This window comes from Acartia tonsa, chromosome 2 (genome assembly GCF_053477335.1).
Source record: "Acartia tonsa isolate MP-2025a chromosome 2, ASM5347733v1, whole genome shotgun sequence".
NCBI lineage: Eukaryota > Metazoa > Arthropoda > Copepoda > Calanoida > Acartiidae > Acartia > Acartia tonsa.
Window position 1 is genome coordinate 6,236,966 of NC_137261.1, and position 23,432 is coordinate 6,260,397.

Below are 23,432 nucleotides of genomic sequence, written 5' to 3' on the forward strand. Positions count from 1 at the left end.
AACAAGAGTAATTAAAAGTAGATGGTAAGAAATTTAAAAAAAAACAAAATCTTCACCAATACCTATAAGCCCAAATAAAAAAAAAGGGGATTAGAACCGCTGAATATCTATAACTGTTCAAGATCAAGTATTTATAATGTAATCTAATTACATAAATATACACTTACTGGAAACTTTAAAAATCTAATTTTCTCTTAAAGTTGAAGTCATTCTATTTTAAGCAGAGATACTCTATGATCAATTTTGGCTTTACTACAATAATAAAAGGTCTATGTATAATGTATATTATATTAGGTTATATTGAATTTATGCTATATATTCTAGTTTATTTTGTATGTTAAATAATCATAGATAGTTAATTAGATTGGATGCAGAAAAGCTACTAATATAATTTCCTGCCGTTTACGAGATATTACTGGACCTACTCTTTATATATTAAGCTGTTTAAGTACTTTTAGATAACTTTTTTTTTATTTTTTCTTGTAACTTATTTTAATGTTGTTTGTATTTTTTTTTATTTAATCTGAAAGTTTGTTTTGTTTTATTATTTTTGTTCTAAAAAGTATCTATTATTCATATCCAGAATTTTCCTCTTGTTTCTGAGTAGCAAAGCTATTCTTTAACATTTGTATATTCCATACATATGTTCAGATGGTATTAGTAATGTAAAAGATGACAACATTAATGAAGCAAATCCAACAGAGAATAAACAAGAATCCCCCCCCCCCCCAAAAAAAAAAAAGGTTCAAAGCGACTTTTTAATAAGTGACTTTTTAATATTCTTATGCCATAATATGCAACTCTCCCCACCAAAAAATTCAGGAAGTAATAAGGGGGGGGGGGGGTTGTTAATGCAACCATCTCGTAATCAATGTATAAATGGCACTTAGAATTCGAATTTCGATCTGAAATTTTGCATGAGTAATCCTTGGTAGGTCTATTTTCCCTAAATCGAATAAAAAGTTGGAAAAGTAACGGCTAACGGCTAGCGGCTCAGCCGTTTAGCCATTTTTCGAGCTATTTTCAAATCATCACGAAACCTATCTCCACATAATACTCTTTGCTGCTCCAAAACGGTTCTAGCCGGTAGTTGCTGGTACTGAAACATGTTCCAGTTACGTCATATTTTTCTTTCTCGAAAAAGAGAAGGGGGGAAGAAAATCTCTTCAAAAGAGATGGGGAAAACCCCCTTTTCTCCCATCTCTATTTTCTTCCCCCCTTCCCTTTTTTTTCTTTCCCCCTTCCCTTTTTCGGGAAAGAAAAATATGACGTAACTGGAACATGTTCCGCAAAAGTTATACAAAATTGGGACAGTTTCCATGGTGTCTCTAAAATACACTTCTAGCCTCTTATATGAAGTTGCTTTGCTTTCTAGATTTTACCTAATTATTATAGGAAATATCTTACAAGGCAAATTTGATTTTTTAAAAGAATTTTTGTCCTTGTTTTGATATTATTATGTTTACTTTGTGAATAACATGTTAGACTAAGGAGGATGGAGGGTCTTAAGGGATAAGACAATGAACAATAAATTGATAAACATCCACAATGATGATAAACAAGATAACCCTTTTGTTGATAGAAATAATTTTTCGAAAAATTTATTCAAGTCCCTAAATTTCTAAGCTTATAAAACTTCAATTAGGAATGATTCAGGAACATACAATGTCCATGATAGCACTCCTTTAGGTAGATAAAACATGAAAACAGGGAGATGACAAGCAATAATATTCTTCTCCCCAATTTTATCAGATTATTCTTTTTATGTGCGTTGATGTGATTCTATGATTTTGCCATTATTTGAGTCAACTTTATAGACATAAAAAAAATGGTCATGACTGACGATGTTCTACCTACATTATTACTTTATTCCTACTGATAGATGTGCTTAAAGTCTACTTCAAAAGACAGAACAATGAATTTTGAAAACCATCTCAACCCATACATTATCATTTGTAAGCTTGAAAGTTAAATAATCAAAAACGACTAAATCAAAAATTTTAACATTTTATTTTAGAGCAGATTTACTATTAATATCTATTTATCTATTGCCTTATTACTTGTTGAGAAACATGTACCCAAAACTATTATTAGGTTCCATAATAAATATGTATGCAATATGCATAACTCCGTGGAGGGGGGTTATAGGATGATTTTTTTGTGTTGGGGTGGGGGGACAGATGAATCAAATTAAAACTGATTATTAAAATAGAACCTTTTTTAAAAAATCCCCCAAAAGAAGAAAAGTACGTGAATTGGGGTGAGATTTATTTGTGGTTTCTCAGGGGATGTCTGATTTTTTGGTCTGAAATTGGGAGGGCTTTGTATACTGACCCCCCCTATCATCACAAATCCCTCTTCTTATGGCTCTTATCTATGTATAATATCTGAATACTATGTTCTTATCACCAACTATTTCTCTCTCTCCTTCTCTCCCTCTCTATCTCTCGTTTTCTCGCTCTTTCTTTCTCCTATTCTTATTCTCTGGTGTATATTGCTGTCTCTCGGAAGGGCTTATATGAATGCAACAGGCCCGACTCCGACACATATTCAGGGACCACACACGAGACTTCTCTCTCTCTCTCTCACATATTCTTGCTGTCTCCGATGGGGTGTGGTGTGCCCGTATTCACCCACTCTCAACACTGTTTCATCAGACAGGGGTTGTCGGAGATATGGAATTATTAGGAGAGGAAGAGGGGCAGGGGGAGAGGAGGAGATTATTTATTAGGAGGTTACATACGAGATGAGATGATGTTATTTCGCCGTTTTCAACACATCTATTTAAACTCTGGAAAATAAAAATAATCTGAATAGGACCTATTCCTTAAATATTTTAAGTACTATTTTTTGTCAAAACAAGAAAACAGGCCTCAAGCCACTTACCCTCTGGAAATAGCATTAATCTAGACCATTACGACAATTTCCTGAAAAGCAGAATCTAGTTTATCCTGAAATTGCTGAAAGTAAGTTTGGTCAAGGAAATAGAAGGACAGATAAATGTAATATAATGTACAACAGGAAACTTCTTTTTCTTATTCTTTCATTATTTATACTAGAAGCGGATGGAGGCCTCTAGGGGCACTTGAGGAAAGGTTGTGGGGAAGTCAACACTCAACTTTCCATTTTAGTTTTAAAATTAAAATATTTATGGGGGTTATAAATTTTGTATGTGCGATATTTCTTGGGAGGATGAAATTACCCTCTTCAAAATCGTTTAAACCTTCCCTGTACCTATAAGAAGCTTCGCTTTAAAGGAAAACCATTCAGGTTCAGCGGTAAGCAATAAAAAATATATACAAGCATAGGCATCCTGTTATTTTTTAAAAGCATTTTGTCTCGTCTTTCTTACTTCGAAAAAAAAATGGAGTAATACTAAATTCATACTAAGAAAAGCTAATTCTCAATATGTTGCTTATGATACTTTTTACGAGACAACGCTGTTTTTGGGGAATCGAGGTTTACAAGTTACAACCATCTTTTTACCCTTACTTTTCTCTCTCGATATCTCTCTCTATTCTTTCTCCTTCTTTCCTATCAAATCTCCCCCCTCTCCCAACTCCCCCATGGGGTTCTCCTCAGTTTAAATCTGGCATCAGTGTTTAAAAATTGTGCCTGTCTAAATTTATATTAATGTGTTAATAAATTTTATCTGAATGTCTGGGCCGTCTGCACCTCTCACCTTTGTAGCCTGCGTCCCTTAGCCTTAGCTTTTAAAGCAACAATTTAAACGCCTTTTTACACAGAATTATTTGATTTACGGGTGCCTTTAGTGTTATATATTTGTGCGTGCCGGCATTTATATTAAAGTGATATGATATGTGATGAAAATATGTTGATTTGCTCAACAAGTAGTGAGATCCTTCTCCCCACTTTATTACTAATACAATAATATATTCTTCAGTGAAGTTATGCATTTTATTTTATTTTTTCAATGTTTTATTAAAAAATATTAACTTTTTTTAGAATTAATAGTGTAAAAATCTCATATGCGTTCTGAATCGAATATGTAAGAGTGTATTTTTGTGGGTATTATTTGTAGCACTTTGATGTTTGCAAAGCATTTGATAGTTTAACTACATTTTTAAAATGTGAAGTTTTTAAAATTATTTTAAAAATATAAAAGAGCTTTTTTGATTCGTGCTAATTCTCGGTTCCAGCCGTTTAAAAGATCTTAATGGATATACATCCAAACACCTTATTATTTGAAATATTCATTTTCTTAACAAAAGCCTTTTTCGATGATAAAAAATATACATTTGTTGTCCCTAGTTAAGCATATGCACTAATCAAAGAAAAGAGAATTTATTAATATATTCTGTTACATATATATATTCTATTAACCATTAATTAATTATTTTTTATGAATAATCTTTGTGTTAATAAGATTAATTAATTTGTAGAGAAACCGCGCAAACAAATATTAGACACTTTCAACGGAAAGTTTTACCTCAAACTGCAAAAGTTTTCACTAGAATTATTTTTCATGTATTAAAAACAACTCTTAACATTACAAATAATATATGTATTTTATATATGTGGGTGCATTGAAATTTTGCATGGGGTATTGGCCCAAGGAAAGTAATTTAATTTATTAATTTTTCATTGTCTAACCTAAGCGATCAAAAAAATCCTTTTTCAAGAAATAGTCAAAAAGTAACGATAAACGTTATGCAGACACAGTAATCAAAAGAACAAATGCGCTTTTTAGAAAAATCAATATTGCTCTTTTTGCACTATTTGGTTTCATTTCTAAAATTATAAATTTATATGGAATATATTTCCTTTTTTTATATCGGAATAAAAATATTTAGAATTATATAGAATAGATATTGGCCAAAACTGCATTATAGGAGTTTAATTGTCAATATTTTATAATCAGATGGATTTTGTTTTTGCTTAAAAAGGTAGAGGAAGGAAAAAGTGGTTTTATATTAGAGATTGCTATATGTGGGCTTGAGGCTGACAAGCGACTGACGCGCGGCTCCGAGCCCTGTTTAAAAGAAAACTGAATGCACGTAATTTGTCTTATGAGGTACTAGCGGCTACGCCCCTAGAGGCCTCTAGGGGCACTTGAGGAGGAGAGAGTCGAATTTAGTAATTCAATTTTTTATTTTAGATTTTAAAAGAAAAAGTAAAAAAAATTTACGTTTGATGTTTGTTTTTCGTTGAACTCTCTTTCTAAAATTGAGAAATTTTTAAAAAATTTAATTTCTCTAGGGAGGGTGGTGGTACCCTCCCCCAAAATAGTTATAAACCTTCCAGGGACATATGACAATCTACCCTGTTAAGGAGAACCCGATCGGTTCAGTGGTTAGCGAGATCCTTCGCTACAAACAAACAAACAGACAGACAGACAAACAAACAAACAGACAGACATCGTTCTACTTTGTATTATAGATAAGAACAAAATTAAGGAATGCTTAACGAGAAGCTACGCTTCTTGAAATTATAAAACTTTGTTAAAATCAATTAAATTTGGTCTGGACTGAAGTAAAAATGTAAAGAATTTGGAAATGACATTCCCAAAATATTTGAGTCAATCAATGCTACATTTTCTTTTTTACTCCTTCCAAGAGTGGTGAGAGGGCGGGAGGCGGATGGCGGTCGATTTTAAAGCTTCCCCTAAAATTAAAGAATATGTATAGGAGATCCAAAGTACCATCTAGTAATAATTTGTATTAGAAGTTAGGTTTTACTCAATGATGAAAGATAAACTTAAAATCCTTTTTTCTTGATAAATTTTCTAATAAAATGCCCTGTACAACCATTCAAACCTAAAAAAAAAGAGATTGAGAGAAAGGGAGAAAGAGAGTAATTGTTAAATAGCCTGAAACCATCCAAACAAATATATAAAGCTTCCCTTAAATCCATCATCTAATCAGGCCAACCATTTCTGATATATTAAGCACAGACAAATAAAACCTTACTACTTTGTTGAATAAAAGATTGATTCTCTTGTTGTAAACAAAATAGTTCTGTTTGTAATAAAGTATAAAATCTGTGAGTTATGTAATTCATCTTGCAACAACAAAAACAATTATTCTTATTATTTTCACAAAACAAAATCACTTGTTTTATAAAAAAAAAAATTCATGAAAATAAAACTTTTTGTTTGAATTAGATTATGCCATACTCTAAAAAATAAATTTCTATGTATGAATATTCGTCTGTGTGGGATATTTACACAGAGGACGTCTAAGCTTTTATATTTTTGTGGGATATGTGCAAATGTTTTAATTTGTCCTTGATTTACTTAAGTAGAATTTTTTAGATTAACAATTAACATATGAAACTATAATAAAGATACCAGCATTAAAGTAGCGAAACACAAAAAAATATGGATTGACAAACGTACAAAATGAGTTATAAAGCAGATGTTGGGATGTCATAGAGAATAAATAAAAAAGACAGAGGGAATTTGCAATAAATCATAAAAATCACAAAACTTTTAGAGAGAGAAAAAGAATTCACAACTTTTAAAGCACGTCCGACACACTTGCGTACGATGTAAATTGAATACAGATGCTCATCGTCACAGAGAATCTTCACAAAATATTTCAACTGTCTATCTAACTGTCTAGATAATAGCCAAAAAAAATACATTTCCTCCAGAACGTTAAGGACGGACGGATAGACATAATTACAGTGAATTACACAGTAGCTTCGCTACAAAAATATTGTGGTTAGTAGGTCTTCATTATCTTATCTCTTCATTATTGAAATACAATAAAATCTATACCTGCTAAATAAATCTTTAAACCTTTTCAAAATATTATATTTCATAAAATTTACAATAGTTAATTTGTTAGATTAAACATCAAATTTGTATCATCAAATTATAACTGTTGAAATCTCATAAGGCTGTACGAAACTTTATGGGGAAGTTTTTTATTTGTTGATGGCAGAATAAAAGCAGGCTATTTTTGATAGGCAACCCCCCACTCCCCCCCCCCTACTAAAAATTAAAATCAAATAAAGGGTATAGTCCCTTTCGTGGCGATTCGTTGTATTTTCAAAATGGCTTTTAATAGGTTATTTTATGTTAGGTTAGATTATATTTGGTTAGGTGATTGCCCCGCAGGGGCTAGAGATAAGAAAAAAGCTTCTTTGAAAACACGAAGAAACGCCCCTTAAGGGACGTTGCAATGAAAGGGACTATATCCAAAAGTAAATATGGGAGAAAACATCTCAACTCCCCTATAGGGGCGAAATAGCGACGTCATTGAATGATGCCAGTTTAATGTTAAACTTTTTGCTTAAATATTTCTTTTTAATACAGGATTAAGCTAAATTTAAAATGGCTCAATTTAGAGTAATGAAAAATTGTGTGTTAAAATGATATCATTATTCTTAGCTGGCAAAATATTAACTCCGAGATAATTTACACATTTATCATCTCAAATTTCTTAGAAAAAAATGGTTGATTCATTCTCTTAATATTTTTACCTCTACTTATATGGGATTGTTATGTTTACCTTTCTGGGATCTTAAGGAACAGACAATTAATGCCCCAAGCCAATAGATTAACAATAATAACCCTTATATAAAAGACACATCATCTGTATATGTATGTTTGTTTGTACCGAAGGATCACGGTAACCGCTGAACCGATATGGTTCTCCTTTACAATTTAACTATTCTGGGGACTTCTACCACCCCCCCCGGCCCCCCTCTCCCCTAAAAGTAATCGCCAAAAAATACTTTATGACTTGCTAGACTTCCCTTAATAAAATGTTGCCAAAACTTTTTCTTTTTAAAACTACAAAGAAATTGGGGAAGGGGGGGCTACTTCCCATACCCCCTTCCTTCGCTTAAATACCCCCTAGAGACGTCTTAGGGGGGGGGGCGTAGCCGTTGGTCATGTATCATATAATTAATGTTTAACAGTTAAAATTCTGTACACCAACCCATTGATAAAAAGTAGTATAGTTTTTATGTCTGTCCGTTAAGATCTTGTTACGACATAATCCTTTGGGTTCTTTACTTTGGTAAGGCTCAAGATGTGTTCTAGGCAAGTTTATATCATTTTTAAACTCTTAAACAGAATGTTTTCATAGAGACTAGGAACGCAACCGCTAGTGACAGTTAAAGTGCGGAGTATTTTTTTGAATTACGAATGTTGGATCCATAAAGAAATTTGAGCAATGGGTCATTCGGCTGTTTTATACACTAGTCCCCAAAGTTTTTTAATGAAGTTTACTTTCGTTGTCTCAACGAGCGTCCAAACGTGTTAACCACTAATTGTAATCTACAGAAAGTAAATTTATGTATCATCTTTGGAGATGTACATCAATCTATCGGTCATTGTCTCATCTATTTACATTCCTGGCTTTATACAGTTACATTTTTTTACAGCTGACTCAGCTGAGATTAGTACAAATTTAAGATTTGTTGTTTTACATTATTCAAGCTTGATTGGATAGTCTCATTCTTGTAAAGAAGAATGTTGTATGATGAAAAGCAAACAATACTTGTAAAGAAGTTCTCAACTCAAAATAAGGGTTAAGCATCTAAAAGAAATTCCTAGTATATAATCAAAGATTCTGCTAAAAATTCTGATTCTGATAAAATGCTGCTGAAAATTGCTAGGATAGATTTTCAACATGCAAAATTTTAGGATTAAAAGTTTTCATGATAATATTTTGAATATTATGTAATTTTTTTAAGTCATTAATTTTAAGATTCAGCTATAATGGCTGCTGTTTTTTACGGCTAGATACAAAGTGTGGGGGGCTCGAAGCTGTTAATTTGATTTTATGTTTTAGCAGCAGATTATACCTCATCAAATTAGAATGATTTAATAGTTATTTCTAGTATCGTATTATAAACAGCTTGCCGCGGATATAAAATGTACAGTTATAAGATTAAAACCAGTTTTTTTAGCCCCAAGATGCCGAAGGCAAATCTACAGATGGGATACTTTTGTTGATTATTATTATGTATTTTTCGTCCATTGTCTTATCCTTTGAGATCCCTGCAGTAAGTGAAGTGGTAATAATTCGTAAATACTGTGTGTTTTTTTTATGAGAACTTTTTTGAAAGCAATTTTACCCCACTTATAGTTATCAGAATTTAATGATTAATGGCTTATTTTCTTCGTTTTTTACGGGAAATTATGAAACAACCAAAAAAAATTACAGTTTTTGTTGAAAAAGTACAGTAAAGTTGAAAATTAAAAACTTAGGTGACAACATCTAAAAATGGTTTTAGCGCATTTTTCTTATGCTCAAAATTGGATTTTCAGTAGTCGACTTTGGGGGGCCAGTACTTTCTCCCTGATTGAGATATGGCCTTCAAACTTTGACCTATTCTAGTACATGTCCCCAATAGTATCTGTATAAATTTATAGCTCTATATCTCAACTTTGAAGCGTTTTGCAGCCATTCTTGCAAAAGGTAGAATATTTGAACATAAGAAAAATGCGCTAAAACCATTTTTAGATGTTGACACCTAAGTTTTTAATTTTCAACTTTACTGTACTTTTTCAACAAAAACTGTAATTTTAAAATTGCTTTCAAAAAAGTTCTCATAAAAAAAACACACTGTATATCATATGCAATACATGATAAAGTTGCTTTGCTTTTGATGTTTAACCCAATTGCTGTAGGAATCATATAAACTTTAAAAACCAGCGGAAAATTTTTATGCCTAAATTGATAATAAGATTTCTCGTATTCATACAAATCCGGTGGATAGGAACCGGTTTTCTCATCCACATGAAAAAACTATGTCTAGCATCGTATTATATCCAGCTTTCTACGAATATAAAAATGTACAATCAAAAGATTAAAACCAGTTTTTTAGCCGGTGATTTCGGCACCTCGGGGCTAAAAAAAAACTAGTTTTAATCTTTTAATTGACATTCTATATCCGCGGAAAGCCGTTTATAATACGATGCGAGAAATAACTTATATTTGTTTTAAAAATGACTGAATAGACCTACGGATAGTACAAAAAGAGTTGCTTCGCTATTTGAAATATATGATAAATATCATATTTAGCTATAAACCTAAGCATATAACATATTTAAATTCAAATTTTGAGTATTATTTTTGCAAAAATTTTATGGTTTATGCATTGCACCAAAATATATTTATCTGTCTGCAAAAAAAGCTCTGCATTTTACTTTACTATGTTTATATAGCAACGCAGCTACTCTGTCACTTTTGTCTGTTACTACATTTGGTTAAAATACAAATTTTTATTGAATAAAATTAAAATAAAAAAAATATTTAAAATGTATTATTATTCTTTTTTGTCTAATCAACTATCTAGATTTTCCTTAACAATTGTTGTAACTGCTTTTTTTACTTTTGTAATTTTGTTTTTTTGACTGAAATAATCCGGGAAGCTTGAGTTAGTCCAGCTACAGTTCTTGGCTATCTAACAGAGGGCGAGGGCAGGGTCGTCCAAGTGGGAGGGGGGTAAACGGATGTTACCCCCCTCCCAAAAAAATGATTTGGGGGCGCTGTAGGCAAATTTTAATCTTAAATTTTTAATCCCCCCCCCCCCCCAAATCAAATAAAAAGCTTTATTGTTACTTCTGCAAGATGTATAAAAAGATAAATAACCTTTATCAACATGATATCATACTGTTTTAGGATTTCAGTCGACCGCCTTTTCTTAATGAAGACATAAATAATATGTGATATCTCTCACACTCTAAGTGTCTTATTTTCCACACATTAGATTTAGCAAAATAGAGTTATATTGGGGCTTGGCAAGACTACATTTTCACAACTGTTAAGCTGCTGAACGAAAACTAGGATTGTACATTTTATGTTTTTAGTTAGCAAATTAGCATAATAGGGTTGTTGGCTGGATTGAGTTTAACTCAAGGACTAGACACGATGGCATTACGGGAACCGATTCTACCCCATACCTTATTCTCTCCCCCACTTTTCGTCATGCGTCATGTTGGAAGGGTGACGCAAATTTCAGATTTGAAAAAAATTATCTTTATATTATAGCGATTTCAATAATCTTGCAAGCATCGCTTTTATCTTATAGAGAAAAATAGTAAACCAAATAGCGAAAACTGAGATATGATATGCGTCACCATTCCAATATGACGCATGACCGATACGACCGCAAGACGTGGCATTACTTTGTCCACTATCTGTTGGCTGACGTTTCATTCATAAGGACTTTGAACTTTTGTATTTGAAGGGGAAGGAATTGGAAGAAAAATAACCAAAGTCATAAATGAATTTTTTAAAATCATCCCAGGACCTACATGAAGTTTCCTTTAAATAAAAAACTCAATATATTTGCATACATACAACATATGATTGACACTATACTGTATTTCAAGATTTAGTGTATATCTATATAGTATAATACCTATTATTAACATTATACTTCTTGTTTTTCAAGGCTCACTAACTTTTATCTTTAATATAGAAAATAATATGATATACAGAAGCGTAACTAGGGGTATTTCAATTACAAAAGTAGCTTTGTTTCTTTCATTTACTATAGCATCCTATGAATTTTTTTTGGAGACTAGGGGTAGGTTTTTTTTCATAAAGATAGAAGTCTTTTTTACATCTTGTGAAGGTTCTATGTTAAGCAAAAAAATCCCTGTTAAAATATGGATAAGAGAAAAGATATAATGTGAAAATATCAACATCTAAAAACACAATATATACATATATGTATATATGTTCTTAATATATATATTTCCAATTTCTGTGTTTTTTTCCTTTGTTTCTTTTGTCACTGAATTCTCCAGCTTTACAGCTCAAAGTTTACCAAAGTTTTTAGAAGAGGTTGAACGAAAATTGGTCAATTTGGTTTTCATTAATACAAGTTTGCTAGAGACTTACTGTTGTAAATATTTTCTTTTCTCTTGTAAGAAACCCTTCCTAGATTCTTTCATTAGGTTAAACCATGATTCTATGGTTAAGGCCCAGAGATGAATTATTTGACCTATACTAGAAGTATCTACCCTTGAATATAAACCTTGATGTCTAGATATCAATTTTTTATGTACTAGATATATATACCCTTGAATTTAAAACATTGATGTCTAGATATCAATTATTGGACCTACTACATATATCTAACCTTGAATATAAAACCTTGAGGTCTAGATATCAATTATTTGACCTACTAGATATTTCTAACCTTGAATATAAAACCTTGATGTCTAGATATCATTAATTTAAACTACTAGATACATCTAACCTTGAATATAAGACTTTGAGGTCTAGATATCATTAATTTGACCTACTAGATATATCTAGCTTGAATATAAAACCTTGATGTCTAAATATCAATTATTTGACCTCTAGATATATCTAATCTTGAATATAAAACCTTGAGGTCTAGATTTCATTAATTTGACCTACTAGATATATCGAACCTTGAATATAAAACCTTGATGTCTAGATATCAATTATTTGACCTACTAGATATATCTAACCTTGAATATAAAACCTTGATGTCTAGATATCAATTATTTGACCTACTAGATATATCTAACCTTGAATATAAAACCTTGATGTCTAGTTATCAATTATTTGACCTACTAGATATGTATAACCTTGAATATAAAACCTTGATGTCTAGATATCAATTATTTGACCTACTTCCCGTAAAACAGACAAAATGATGATCCTATTTTTTCCTTATACTTTTATATTTCCCTAGCAATCTCAGATGTTGTTTATAATATTTTAGATATACTACATTATTATCTGATTTTATTTGTATAATCGTAATCATTGACTTTAGTTTATTCTTTCTTAAATACAAGGAAAATAAAATTCATAAGTCTTTAAGAACCTAGTAATAGTGTCTAACTTTTTATCTTTGTGACGTAACAAAAATCCATCTCTTTTTTAGGGATTTCCTTTTCCACCTCCCCTCTCATCCTTCGATTTTTGTTACGTCACAAAGATAAAAAGTTAGACACTACTACTAGGTTCGTCTTTAAGAATAAACAGACTGAAAAAGCAAGTTGTAAGATAGATACTCAAAAGTGGATGCTGCGCAAAATGGTACAAAAAAATGACGTCATACTCTAAAGTTATCCAATGAGAGGCCACAATACATTGTAAAGGGTGAGCAAAAAAAAATGCGTAGATTTTTAAAATTCAAATTGCGCGGCTTGTGTTAATGGTAGAAAAAAGGCACGCATGTCGTAAGAACCGCTAGGAAATATATTTTTAGGAAATATAAAAATGATTCCTATGCTATGTATAGTTTAGGAGCTACGTGTTAAAATGTCCCAACTGACTTAAAACTTGACTTGCGAGTAAATTTTGGGACATTTTAACATCTGGCTCCTAGATTATTTGTAGCACAGGAACCGTTCTTATATTTCCAAAAAATACAATTCATAGCGGTTCTAACGGTATGCGTAACAAATTTCTACTATTAACACAAGCCGCGCAATTTGAAATTTAAAAATGTAGGCATCTCATTTTGCAAAATATCTTCTCTAATTTTTAGTTATATTTTAAAATTTACTCGCAAGTCAAGTTTTACACCAGTTTGGACAGTTTAACACGTAGCTCCTAAACTATGCATAGCACAGGAATCGTTTTTATATTTCCTGGAAATAGACTTCTTAGCGGTTCTAATGACATGCGTGCCTTTTTTCTACTATTAACACAAGCCGCGCAATGTGAATTTTAAAAATCTACGCATTTTTTTTGCTCACCCTTTAATTGACCAATGGTAAAATATATACTCGCCTCTCATTGGTAATTTTATCATATGACGTCAATTTTTTTGTACCATTTTGCGCAGCATCTCAAAAGTGACAAAGTGATTTCCATTGTAGATGCTCAAGAAATATTTTAAAAGGATGCGACATCCATAAGTAAAATATACAGATGGATAAAAAATAAAGAATAAAGCTTCTTGTACTTTCGTCTAAAGACACAAAAGATCTTATAACGGAAAATCTTTTAATACTATTACCCACAAAAATTTTATAATCAGAGAAATAATATCAAATATGTATGAAAACTAAAGAATACAGCTACGTGTTCTTTAACTTTAGGCATAAAAATCTCTTAGAATGACGGGAAAATTTAATTTTTATACTATTACCCACTAAAATGTGGATATCAGTTGTACAGGTGAAAGAGACTAAAAAGCTTCTCAAAAGCATCAATCAATGAAGTCAACAACAACAAAAAATAATAGAAGCTGAATAAAAATTACATTTTTCATAATTCTATTAACCCAAAAAGCATAATCAGCAGCATACTAATTGCTTATATGTTAAATGATTTCGGTAAACTTTGTTGGTATAATTCTATTTATCTATAAAATAAAGCAGTAAGATTTTTTGTTTGTTTTTTACTAAAGATTTATTAACTACTGAACCTTTTGATTTTTTTAGGGTAGCTTTACTTAGATAGTTTGTGTTGGGTTTAGATTGAAGTCTTAGGGTGGTTTTTAGCTATTTTCTGTAATTCTCTATTCTTTTTAATATCCACTAGTCATTTGTAAAATTTGTAAAATTCGGATATAGACTAGTCATAGTAATTTATAGAGTAGTTTTGCTTCTAATCAACCCGTATATGTTATACCCTTACCCTGTGTATACTTGTATTATGTGGGAGTGTATAAATTTATTTATAGAGTATGCCTTCTTCCTAATTAACACATATATTGTTATTCAATATCTGCACAATATTCTAGATATTTATTTTGAAGTTAGAAAAGTAGCCTTAAACCATATAATGGAAGATATAACGCTTCCCAGGAACTCTCCTATCTCTCATCTTTTGGTCCTTTTATTAAAATCTTGATTGGTTGGTTCAAACTTTTCAATTCTACAGAAGGATTATGTTTGGTTTTCATCATTGGGTATTTAAGTCAATTTATCGCCACTTGTCTTATTCCTTAAGACCCCTAGTTAAATACAGACAGAAAAAATGAGTTATAGAGCAGGCTTCCCTTGTAATTAAAACATATATTGTCATGTATAGTATATAGCATGGAGAGAAGGGAAATTGGGATGTTCATTAGACTAATCCTAAAAGTTTTATTATAACGTTTCCTAATTCATTTGCTTAACAACTTTCAGGACTTTTATTGATTGATTGCTTAATTATGTTTAGTATCCAGACGTTTCAACAACTAATTTTAGTCTTCAGAAGGGGTTATTTTTTGGATCAACATTGGGGTGGGAATTTACATCAATATATCGGCCATTGTCTTATCCCTTTAGATCCCTGAGTATATAATGTATACTGTATGTATGTAGTGCAATATAATTAAATAAAAGGACAGTCATGATTTTGATCATAATTGATCTGTAAGCTGATTTACAAATGTGGAAATAGTCTTCTTAATTCTAATTATAAGAACCTACAAAAATGCCATAGTCAAATCATCATTAAAATAACGATAATAGGCAAGCAAGGACGTCCAAGCTTTTTTTATTTGTAGAAAATTGAAAATTAGAATTTTGGGGGTGCCTACGGAACCCCTAAGTTCATTCTGTGGGGGAACCTGTATATCAGAGAGGCATTGACGTCATTAACATCCGCTAGATTGAGGCGTTACAAGATTTTTCAATATAGCTTATTAGTTTAACAATCTTTCAGGCTTTTACAAGATCTTATTGGACAATGACATACACAATACACACTAACACCTTACTACTTTGCATTATATAAAGATTTGATAGTGGATAGTTTCCCTTTGATATGCATTCATCTTGTGTTAATTAGGTTACACCAACACATTTATTTTATTATGGAGGGATATGTCAATGTATGAAAAATACCATAATTCAATAATCAGAGATACAGTGATAGGAATATTGGCTGTAAATTTATGAGTACATTATTCCCTCTCACACATTATCCCATATAAATATAATTTCGTGCCATTATCTGCAAGGACTAGTGCAAATCAACATATGTTTTGTGATAAATTGGCTTTCTTATTCAAAACTCATTTTTTCTGTATAGAAGTTTACTTTTTTCTCCCGTGTTAAAGTTTACTTTTGTTTTTCTCAGTGCTTTCCTTCAAAGTATCTATCGAGCACCGCCTTTCCTTATTTTTTGATAAATTGAAAATAAGAAAGGTAGATTTTTTCATTAGTTCTACCCCTGCAGGAGGTCATAACCCTGCGGTGCCCTAACCCTGAGGGACTGTGCTGTATCCAATATGGCCTTACCTGTCTTATCTTATCCTAACCTAAGGTAACAATTTACACCAGAAAAAAACCTCTATTTTGAATAATAAAGGAGGAGGCAGGCTTATGACTATGGATTTTAGGGAAACCACTGAATTTCTTTCTTTTTGCCAGATTAACAATACTGCGCTACTTGTTGACAGCATTATCCTTGTTTTTTTTATAGTATATGTTGTGTAATGTATTGATTAATTTAAGAAAATTAATGAGAATCCACAAGTGCTCTGCAGTTAGGTCAGAGATCTTAAGGGATAAGACAAAGAACAATAAATTGAAGTACATCTCCTCACTTGCTGATTAGCAAAAATATTTCGTCTGACTCTGCAGTTTTAATTATTAGTTGAGAAGTTTGGATACTGCCTCTTTGAACAAACCATTTAAGATTGAATAAGAATCCGAGGTTTTTGAGCCAGCAAAATAAAACCTGTTTGACACTGCTAGTATAAGCAAAACAACCTGAATCAAGATTGAATTAAAATAGCCAAGGTTTTGAATAAAGAAACATATTTTTAAAAATTTCGGTACAAATATAATTCTCAATTAGATTTGACAGTAGTCAAACTGTGTTGTTTGACAATAAGATAGATGCTGTCGTTTAGAACATAACCTTATAAAAGCTTCGCATGCATAACAATACTATTGATTATAACATAAATAAATGTATTATTACATATATAAATATAATGTTATTGGTCATTAATATAAATAAGAATATTGATGTTATATTTGTACCTTATATGTTGTAAGCTTTTATGTAAAGAAAATATTTTCTGGTGGTGTGCCATGGATTCCGCAAATTGTTCTGTTTTTAAGGTGTTTTTACAAAGTTGACTGTTGTTGTATGCTACAATGAAAAAAAAATTTGAATGTAGTTTTAAAACAAATAAAATTTGAGGTGTCCCTTCTCGAAATAAAAGTATATAAATTTTCGTATTTGTAGGCTCACAAATTATAGTTAGGTAGTCAATTTAAATTGTGATTTATTAGTTCAATCTAGACGTGTTGAAACTTATTTACCAATAATTTTAATCTTCATAAAGGGTTGTTTTTTTTATTTACTTTTAGTCTTAAAGTATGCCCTATTTTTATATAATAACAAAAGCAAAGCTATTAGTATTCTTACAATGTAAATTATTAATTATCTCCCTAAAAGAAATTTCGCCTTAAAGAGCCCTCCAAATATTTTTTTTGGCTATACCTTATTCCTGCCTTCGAAGGCACATGTTGTTTCATCTCAAATCTCTTTTGGCGTAACTCTTCCCTTAAATTTCTTTTCTTATATATCAACCACCAACGTTGAATTATGAATAAAAACAAACAAGATTGTTGTTTTTATATATCAGTAACAAAAAAAATTGTCATTAGAGACTGAGGCTGTGTTAGTGGTGGATAATAAAATACCACTTGGTGAAAGTGATAGCACATCTTCTTCTGTGATATATAAATATATTAGTCAATAAATAAAGTGTATTGCTCTTATCAAGTAGAAGAAGATATTGTATGAACAAATAATAGGTTAATAAATATAGAAGAACTAGATACATAATCTCTAAATCATCCAATAGAAAAACCGTTTAGGACATTCTGCTTATATTGTTGGCAAGAAAGTATACAGATTTTTGTATGAAAAGAGTTATTTTTTCATTGATTTGCACAATGAACATTAGGTATAAATAGTCGCATTTATTAGGATGAAGCTTTCAAAAAAAATGACCTTTAAAAGCATATATGATAAGTAAGCTTTTAACCCTAAACGGTCGGGGGGGGGGGGCGTTGAACGCCCCCCCATCCGGTTTTTTCTATCTCATTTTCTGTGTGTGAAAGATAAAGAGCCCAAACTGCTTGACTTTTTAAGTATGGGTATGAAACATAACTGAGAGTTGGAGTTTTTTGAATATCTCCATCCTGGCGAGCACAGGATGCCAGCAAACCTGGCAGGGTCATCCAGGTAAAGAGCAAAAATATTTTTTTGACTAAAACAAAGCATTTTATCATATCAAAATATTAAAAAATCCTCTAGTAGTACATCCTTACATAAAATACAGGTGTTCAAGTCACTTTCAGGTTCCAGGTATGATCCTGCAGGTCCTGATCCTCCAGGTCTCCAGAAATCTTTAAAAGGCTCCTGTGGCCGTAATTTTTGACTTAGAGACTTAAAATTTTAAACTTAAGCTTTTCTTACATGTCTACATAACGTATTAGCTGCCAAGTACAGCTGCGGCCGCTGAAACTTATATTTGATATTTCTAATGTAAAATTTACATAAAAATATACATTTTCTGGAAAAAAAAAATTCTTCTAGCTTCAAAAATAAGAAAGTTACAGCCGTTTGAAATTTTTAAGTAAAAAAAGACCTAATAACAAAGGTTGTTAAATAAAAGGGTGAAGGAAGCGAAAATTGACTTAGACTTATAAAAGGTCGGAAATTAATTATCAAACCATGGACTTGCACAAAAAAATTAACCTTCTAGCTCTAATAGAAACTGAGATAATAAGGGGGGGGCGTTGAACGCCCCCCCCCCCCCCCCGACCGATTAAGGTGCGGCAAGGGGCCCGACTGTAAGGGGTTAATAGTTGAATTTCTTAGATTAAAGTTATCTTTCGGGATATAGTATTGTCGCAAGGTATTATTGGAATGAATCGTATATAACTATGAATAAACAAACGTCTGCTTGAAATCCCTTTATATTGAAGATGATTAAAGTTCCTCAACAGATTATCACGTCATACGATAGAATAGCCAATGAGAGGCCAGTATACACTGTACTTGAACAATGGTAAAATTTATGCTGACCTCTCATTGGTTATTTTATCATATGACGTCATAATCTGTTAAGGGACTTTAATCATCTTCCTTTTTATTCTGCGGATTATAGGGCCAGATTGACAATCTAGATCTTTTATACCTATTCATAGATTATTGAATAGATGAATAGACAGGTAGATCTACTAAGCTAGCTGAAGCTTAAGATCTCGGTAACCGCTGAACCGAATGGGCTCTACTCTTCAGGGAATATACCTACTGGTCCTGTGGTGGTTTTAAGATATTTTATTGGGGAGTGGGACACCCCCAACCCCCCCAAAAACAAAAAAAATCCCCCCCATTTTTTTTTTTTTTTTTTTGCATGAGATTTCCTTGGATCTTTTACGAATTTCACCTTAATTTTTTTTTGATAACCTCTTGGGGCAAAGCCCCTAGAGGCTAGGGGCGTATCCGCTAGTCATATATATTTCAGTACAAAGACTGTTAAATCATTGGATATATTATTACTTGGATGTTAGACCTGATTTTTATGTTGTCTAATAAAGTAAAAATTCCTAGTCGGATAGAATAACGATACCTCCCCTCCAACTGGATGAACGAACTGACCAATAAACCAGTTCCATGTTAGCAAGCTGAATTGACAACAATTTTTGCCCTTTTATAATACCCATGTATTATCAACATCCATTATTGTCTATAAATGATTTCATTTACTAGATATTTCATAATTTACTCCGTCAGACGGAAATATAGACCGTAGATGAAAAGTAAGCCTGCGGAATTAACGTAATTGATGCCATTTCGGTCGGTGGAGAGGTTTCAAGCCCGACAACACCGCGTAGTGCTAGAGATGTTCAAAATAAAACCATCTGCTGCTATGTCAGGTATGTTAAAATAGTAGTAAGCGTAAGATGAATGCCTTGGCATATAATCAGACGATACTTATTTGAGGTAGGTAGTTATTTAGTATCTTTTCTGATCGGTAATAAATGTTATTTATATTCAGTAAGAGATACATTTATATTTATATAAGATATTGGAAAAATAAGTAGGATATGGTAGAAGTACAAAAAAGATATAAAAAATCACTTAATTCCCCATCTATATTTAAAAATATGTTTTTAACATATCTATATTATTTATAAGGTTCACAAATACATTTTTTTCAAAGCTGACCTATTATTTATATTGTATGTTTTTCTTTTTTATCTAGTAACTTTTTTCCAACATTGGCTTTCATGTTCGAATTAAATTGTTTATATTCCAGAAAAGTAAGCAAATAGAATTGCTTAAATGCATGACAGGCAGACCAACCGATTTGTCTTTTTGACATAATGTAATGACATAATAATAATGTATATTTAGCTTATAAAAATAAATATATACATAAAGATACAATAGTCTCTTATGTACTTAAGAATATTACAAGTATTGAGAATCTTGTAAGGGTGATCCCATAAAACAGCAAAAGTAACATCTTAATTTAAAGGAAAAGATAAAAAAAACATATCCAAAAATTATATATGTATAAAATCAAAGACATATGTATACATATATATAAAGTGCTTGTAGCCTATATTCAACAATATTAAATCAGTCATTGTTTGTAAATATATAATTTGGTTGAAGAAAGAATGGGTGTTAATTCCAACAAATTTACCCTTTGAGTGTCTAAGTAATCCCTCCCTCTTGCGCTCAACCCTTTTGCTGAAAAGTTTAAGTTTTTTTAATAACATAATCACCATAAAATCTTCAAATTAAATATACATGGTATTTTTATTCCAATTAAAATTTATCAACTTTCAATGTTTCTAAGCCTTTTTAAATTCCAGAAAATTTGTAACCATTTTATTAGAAAGTAGCTGTTTTTTGAAAAAAAATACTATTACAGATTATGGAACTTTCTTCTTTTGTGTTTATCTAGAGTGTGTGTGTGTGTGTGTGTGTGTATGTGTAATTGTTTACAAATATTATACATTAACTACTTTTAGCTTTTACAGTGATCTTTATTTAACTAACTATTGTTCTCTTAGGGTCAGGTCCTCAATATCTATGACCAAACCTCTATTTTTATTGTCTTCATACATACTAGCGGTGGCACCCCTAGCATCTAGTGGCTCTGAAAGGTAACAAGGGGCAAATGATAGCCCCCCAAGGATTAAATCTAAAAATAAAATAGCTGTTAACCATCACGGTTTCTATGTGAAGCTTTCTTAAAAAGAAGAACTCAATCAGTACAGTATTTTTCGAAATCTTAAGCTTCAGACAAAAAAATCTTACTACTTTATATTATAGGTTAAACTAATAAGGACAAGTTTGCACCTGTTTATAAACTTTGCTCTTAATAAAAATCTAAAACTAAAAAGAATTTATAAAAACTACAAAATGTTTATTTGGAAAAACTGAAGATTGGTGAAAATTCTACAAATTTAGCTGGGCACAGATTGTTAAATCCGTTTGGGAACAAATTTATCACGGATATTTGAAATCATATCAATTTTATTTTTTTCTCACATTTTTGGATAAATTTCACCAAATATGTTAAAACAACAAGGATGTAAACATACATGGAAGCGTTTTCAAAATTGAAAAAAAGCATGTTGAAAATTTGCTCGATTTTTTTGTAATATATAGCTACTCTTTAATTCTACAATTTGGAAATAGTAAAGTTAGGGCAATTGCATTACGATTACAAACAAACAAGAACAATTGTGTCTATAGGTAGCGCAGCAATAACAATTAATTTGCAACATTTTGTTGATATAATTAATGTTTAACCATTTTGTAATATAAGGAAGTTACAATCATTATAAGGTCAATTGTCACGATACAGTGATACCCTATCCATGGACTAGCTTTGTTACTATGGAATGCTCTACTAAGAATGGTTTAAGCAATGCTTTAAAAATAACAATAATGTGATTTTCAGATAAAATGTGTTGAAAGATTTACTTAGAACATGGAAACAGACATAAATCTAACAGGTTTTATACAGGTATGTACTATCCATGTTTGGGGGTGGGTAATTTACACATATTTCTAAAAGATTATTATGAAAATAGCTTTTAGTTAGAAATGGTACTTAGCGGATGCGCACCTAGCCTTTAGTGTTTAAAGGGAGGGACTAGAATATAGCTGTAAACCATTCAAAGACTTAATCTGAAAATAGAATGGCCTAAAACCATTACAGGGGCTATGTAAAGCTTACCTAAAACATAATTTAGTCAGTACAGTACTTATTGAGAACTTAAGCTTTAGACAAAAAAAAACTTACTACTTTATATAATAGGATGTCAGTAAAGTTTTATTCGCCTTTTATTTAATGTACTACAAAAGAATGTGAGCTTGATATTCTAATTCAATTATGAAACTGGTAATCTAACTTTCTCGACTTGTGTTTTTTAATGAAGATTCGATGAAGATTTGAATACTGTAAAAATTACTATTTTGTTTTAGTTGCATATAGAGTAGACTTATCTCTGAAGTTCCAATGGTTATACTCTGTATCAAAATTAAGACCAGTTGAATGGCAGGTATGAAATTTGTTCAGAAAGTATCTTGTATTCATTAACCCGCGACTGAAGCGTAACACGGAGCGCATCAGCTCGTTCTCGGCCCAACATTGCCGACAAAATTAAAGTCGTTAATAATGGTTCATACTGCTGCTATGTCAGGTGCGCAACATAAATAGTTAAGGAAGGAGAATGCCTTGGCCCGAAACCAGGTCTAAACCATAACTATGTAAAATAAGGACTTCGAGACAAAATTTTAGTTGTCTGCAAGGCATTTGACCATATAATAATGCACATAATTAAGCAAGATTTTGTTCAGAGATACACCCATGTAAGATCTCGTGGTTTATCCCGTTCTCTAAAGGCTATCACAATATCTACTCTATAATTAAATATTTCCGACTGCCCGACTGTCGTGTTTTCAGGTGTGAGGGTTGGTAGCTGGTGTATCCACCCTTCTACACATGTATTCACACAAGCAAGCCAGGAAAAAAAAACATTATTATTTATTGTATTATTTTATACTAAATTGTTAAAGACAAACAGACCAACTATTGTGACTTGAACAGAAGCCTTGTTTTACATTTTTTAAGATAAACTTTTCCTTTACTCCTAAACCACCAAAGTTCAAATGAATAGCCAACTAGCTGTTGATGTAGGAGCATGCATTAGAACCTGTTGCATTGCACACACCCACATTATTGTATTCAGTGGGGGGTGGAGAGGTAAGAGTCAATCAAATAGTAGATATATTGAAGATATATATTTATAAGATGGATTAGTGTGAGATTGTGGATGTGTGTGTGTTTGAGTGTTAGCTTGTCTGTGTGTGTGTGTGTGCATCAGAAATTCTGATTTTATTGTTGAGAAAGGAATATATAGGATATTGGCAATCTTGAGTATTCAAAGGAGAGGTGATATTCCCACTGATATTACATATCAGATTCAGGAAAAACTATTCCTAAACATTTTTTATCAAAAATTT

At 31.5% G+C, this 23,432-nt stretch overlaps 1 protein-coding gene across 1 annotated transcript in view; it reads left to right on the forward strand.

Moving 5' to 3' along the window:
* The first annotated feature begins 21,862 nt into the window (after positions 1 to 21,862).
* The window catches only part of LOC145335154 (uncharacterized), a 97,192-nt gene continuing 95,622 nt past the window's right edge, over positions 21,863 to 23,432 (forward strand). The window contains exons 1-3 of the mRNA XM_080180889.1: positions 21,863 to 21,930; positions 22,392 to 22,468; positions 22,873 to 22,932. Coding sequence (XP_080037015.1) covers positions 22,912 to 22,932 — 21 coding nt within the window. The 5' untranslated portion in view covers positions 21,863 to 21,930; positions 22,392 to 22,468; positions 22,873 to 22,911. The remainder of the gene's footprint in view (positions 21,931 to 22,391; positions 22,469 to 22,872; positions 22,933 to 23,432) is intronic.